The following is a 4,970-nucleotide window of genomic DNA, read 5'->3' as shown; positions in this document are numbered from 1 at the left end:
GTACCTAATTTCATTATGTTTTAGACATAAAAAAAAATATTTTGGTATTAAATCCACTAAGCGATCTGCATCAAAAGGCCTTGATTACTTTACAATAGCATTAGCTGGAATCGCCCGGGGCTGGGGAGGCTCTTGAACGCTAGGCTTGACACAATAGGTTGATGTATGTAAAGTTGTGGACAAATAAAAAGTAGTGAGCCGCACCTACTTCTCACAGTGCAATCTGCATAATTCCCTTGGTTTATTGAGTCGTCATGAAGGGAGGTGCAGTGATTCTCTGGTTATCTGTCACATTCTTCACACAATGAACAGAAATATTATTGCTCCTGACCCTGATCTAGTACTGAATCATGAACTCATCACTGTGGGAAGAAAAAAACAAGCTGAAATGAAAGGATTTGTTTAGTGCTGATTGTGGGTAGAAAGCCATTTAGTTGTTGTGTGTTTTTATGTGCTCTTTATGTACAATGTTGTGGAATATGTTATAAACTAGAACTACTGTCATTATTTCCAGACTAGAAATCTACTTTTCACCACAAGATGGTGATATATGAAAGGTAGCAATGTGAGCCTTTGTAGCAGAATGATGAGAGTAACTGTAATGTCTATGTTCCTGACCAAATTTCTCATCCGATATCCCACATTGGTGTGGTGACGTCATCATTCAACATGCTGCAATTCTCCGCAAGGCCATTGTCAACTAAGTACAGTATTTTAAATTATACACTTACAGCAACTTATTTCATTCAGTACTAGCATGTGTACAAATATGTTGTTGTAACTAGATTCTGTCTGTAACCTTTATAGTGTAGTTTATAAAATGAAAGCTAATATGTGATTTTGCTATTGATTGTGTCATGATATTTTGTAATAATATCATATTAATTATTTTGATAAATGTGAGGTTTTTTTTTTAGAATTCACAGTGTAGGAGTGATGCTGTTTCTATTGAATATGAATACGTTTAGATATATATGATCAGAAAGAGCATCATCTTGACACACAAAATAAAAAATGTATTGCTGAGTTGGGAGCAAAGCAAAAAAAGCAAGTAACTTCAACAAACCATGCTGCAATGCAAGGAGTGTAAATACACTTTTTGTTTGCATGTAGGGTAAACAATGACTGCTTTTGCATGTAGCCCACAAATGCTGGACAGCTTTATTTTCATTGAAATTAAGATTTGAGTCTGGACACACCCCTCCTAAATCTATATCTCTCTGCACATTTTATATCTGCCTGACCTGTAGTACACATGGTGCAGTACGATTCACAGATTCTGTGATATTTTCCCCAATATAAATATAAAGATTCCCCTATCCACCAGTCTGCACCCATACAGTACATTACAGATATTTTTCAGTCATTTTCAGTAATTTGCAGATCATTTGCATAAAAAACAGATCTATCAATCTACCCTATACCTTTGATAAAGTCACATGATCTGTGACGAAACGTGTTAGACAGATGAGACGCTTCATTGCAATTGAGATACTGCTACACTGATGTCCGCCAGACCCATTGCATCCCGCTGACTTCCGACATCTCCAGTGGTGATTCACAGCACTCCGGAGGCTTGAAGTAAGAGGGCCCCCATTATATATGGACAACTCTCTGTAAGTATGTACATTACTACCGGGTTGTTATACACTCAATAATGGAAAGAGAGTAATAGGGCCCATATACCTAAACGATTCACATAAGAACCGATTCATCATACGATTTCTCTTCAATCACCGCAAGTCAAGCCGTTACGTTTTAATGCTATTTTTACACACGTTTTTCTTGCGATCAATCGTTAGATCATTGCGCCACTATATGACGGATCGTGTAATCGTTTGATCGTGTGTACCACAAAAACCAAGCGATCATGCGATCGATTGGGCATAAATTTAAATAGAGGGCTGTGCTTAACTGGGGTTATAAAAACAGCCTGCCTCTTCAGCTCTGTGCACTCCTGTTTGCTCTATGATTAGTGAGGCTTGGTTTTTACCCTGCTGAACGCTCCACATTGCTAGCTACTGTGCATTGCTTTGTATTGCCTGGCTTTACAAAGTGCTATTTGCTCTATTTACTGTGGTCGGTCTGTTTTCTGCATTTTTGTGGTGACGGATCCCTGCCGTTATAGAGCACTGCTGTCCAATGCTGTGGTCAAGTTGAGTGAGGAGAGGGAGAGGGCCCAGCATAGGAGGAGGATGAGGTACTGCTGGACCAAGGATTGGCTGCTGGAGAGGGAGAGTCGATCCTACATGCCCATGCTGATGGAGATGAGGGAGAACAATCCGGACGACTACCGCAACTTCCTGAGGATGGATGACCCCACCTTTCAGGAATTGCTGCGTCTGGTGACCCCCTATATCCGGAAGCAGGACACCAAATTTCGGTCGGCCATCACGGCCGAGGAGAGGCTCGTGGCTACGCTGAGGTACCTGGCTACGGGACGCTCCTTTGAGGACCTAGAGTTTGGGACCCGCATCTCAGCTCAAGCTTTGGGACGCATTATCCTGGAGACGTGCAAGGCTATTGTCAAGGTGCTGCAGTTCCGTTACTGTAAGGTAAGTTAAAACACACAGACTGCCATTGTTTTTTTTTTAAATATCAGAAAATTTTTATTAATACTTTCTGTAATTTTTTAATTGTGACTTAAATTAGCATAATAACAATCTCTTATGTGAAACGTATAAATATAAATATAAATATCTATACATGTTGATATAAATGTAAAATGTTCAAACTATCAGCAAGGTAGTCAAACCCTGGTAAGTATGCTGCGGAATGAATTTTGCTGTTTGTGCCCCAGCATCCAGGGGCGCAAACACATGCTGAAAGTGCAAAATCAGTGGTCCCGGCCCCACTGTCATGCACTTCCAGCATGTGTTCCAAGCCGCCTGAGAGGCTGGGGCCCAAACAGCATGCTGCATTCCGCAACATACTTAAAAGGGAGTGTGCAACTTCCTTTTTAACCAAAAAATGTTTGAATGATTTGGTCAAACACCTATTAATTTTAAAAAAACATCATTGACCTCATTATCTTCACGTAATAGTGCAAATAAATTGGGTGGAGAGGGTGGGCTAAAAGTCGTTTGGTATGAGGTTGAGGTTGTATTGATATTTTTAAATAAGAAGGTGTTTGCTGGGCCAGGATGGTAGGTGGGGGGGGAATAGGTTGGTAGGTGGAGGTGCTTGGGGGGGGGGGCTGAGTTGTTTGGCTGGAGGAGGTGTTTGCTGAACCAGGATGGTGTGTGTGGGGGGGGAGGAATAGGTTGGTAGGTGGAGGTGCTTGGGGGGGCTGAGTTGTTTGGCTGGAGGAGATTTGCTGGGCCAGGATGGTAGGTGGGGGAGGAGGAGTAGGTTGGTAGGAGGAGGTGGGTGGTTGCTGACTTGTTTGGAAGTTGGAGGTGTTTGGGGGTGTAGGAAGGTAGGAAGAGGATGGTTGGTTTGGATTTTGGTAGAAAGAGGTAGGTGGATGCAGAGTTTGGTAGGTGGAGGTGGATGGAGTTTCTGGACGGTAGGGTGGGTAGTTTACCGTTGGTGGATGGTATGTTTGTCTGGAATAGTTGGTACAGGTATTTGGAATGACTGGTGGAGTCATGATGTAACTTTCAGACGTCAGTAGACATTGCCTTGCTGTAAAAATAAGGTCTGATGTCAGTCTTTCAAATTGAATACGTTGGTCATTGACCATTTCTCGGACTGCTGCACTGACATAGGCCGCAAAGTTGTAAAATTGATCGGGTGGCTTCAATAAGGCCTGTCTGGCCTGACGAATTAGTGGGTCTTCTTCCCTTTCTGCATTTCGGTTTTTCCTCTTTTGATTTTTGGAAATTGGTGTTGTGGTGGTTGGAATGTCAACTGGATTAACTTCTGTTTGTAGCTCCGGTGTACTTCTCATATCTGTTCTTCAGGTCTCTGATGTCTGTTTAAAAATAGAAAACCATAAAAATATAAGCGTTTAATGAATTTTCAAATTAATTTCACAGTTCCCAACAACAACAGAAGAGTGGCTTGCCATTGCGGAGGAGTTTGAGAGCCGTTGGCACTTCCCTAACTATAATTATAAGGGCTTCTTCAGTACAGTTCTGATGGCTGTGGTGAATGCAAATTCCGAGTTTGTGTTTATCAATGTGGGTAAGAATGGGCGTTCTTCTGGCCGAGGCTCCTTTCAGAAGACGTCATTCTACGAGAGGCTCACCACTAACACCCTACATTTGCCGTCCAGAGAGGCAACAAAACATGGCCTCAATTTTGTCTTTGTGGCTGATGAGGCTTTCGCCCTTCATGAACATTTAATGAAGCCATTTCCACAGAGGGCCTTGGACCATGATAAGCGGGTGTTCAATTACCGTCTATCACGTGCAAGGCGAATTGTGGAGAACGCCTTTGGGATCTTGAGCAACCGATTCCGGATTTTGCATACCCCCATAAATTTAAAAGTGGAGAAGATTGACTGGGTGGTCATGATTTGTTGTATCCTGCACAACTTCATGTGCAAGAAAGCCACCCAGCAAAGGTCATTGGACACACCTTCAGTTGAAGACCCCGATCATCCGGAAGAGGTTGCTCCATTCTCCTCTGTGGCGGTCCCAGCGGTTATGGAAACTGGTTCTACTCTGGCCAAAAAGGTCAGTGAAGAATATATGGCCTATTTTAATGGGGAGGGTGCAATGTCGTCGCAAGAACAGTCAATTTAATAAATTAAATAAACTTACCATAGATGACTCCAAGGAACCACCAACATCCTCTTCCAGCAGGCTGCAGTCCTCTGTCTCAGCCAACACCTCTAGAGAAGGTCTCACGGGATCCTGCTGCACCAGGAACATCATCATCTCATAATACCATAGCGTTGGGGTCCAGCTCCTGAATGTTTGGAGTCCTGCACCTTCTTGTGCTGTTTAACAAAGGCAGTACGTAGATTCTGTATCTTTTGATTCACCCACACTAGAGAAGATGCATCATGATGATATGGCTTA

General features: G+C 42.6%; 1 protein-coding gene across 1 annotated transcript; it reads left to right on the top strand.

Annotated features, from left to right (window-relative positions):
• Positions 1-4,082: 4,082 nt before the first annotated feature.
• LOC148508258 (uncharacterized) lies at positions 4,083-4,691 on the top strand. The gene has a single exon (XM_088444719.1). The coding sequence runs from the start codon at positions 4,083-4,085 to the stop codon at positions 4,689-4,691; it is 609 nt and encodes a 202-aa protein (XP_088300845.1).
• Positions 4,692-4,970: the final 279 nt, after the last annotated feature.

This window comes from Taudactylus pleione, unplaced genomic scaffold (genome assembly GCF_031769625.1).
Source record: "Taudactylus pleione unplaced genomic scaffold, aTauple2 ptg000372l, whole genome shotgun sequence".
Classification (NCBI taxonomy): domain Eukaryota; kingdom Metazoa; phylum Chordata; class Amphibia; order Anura; family Myobatrachidae; genus Taudactylus; species Taudactylus pleione.
Note: the sequence above shows the minus strand (reverse complement) of the source record. Positions and strands in the feature narration are given on the sequence as shown.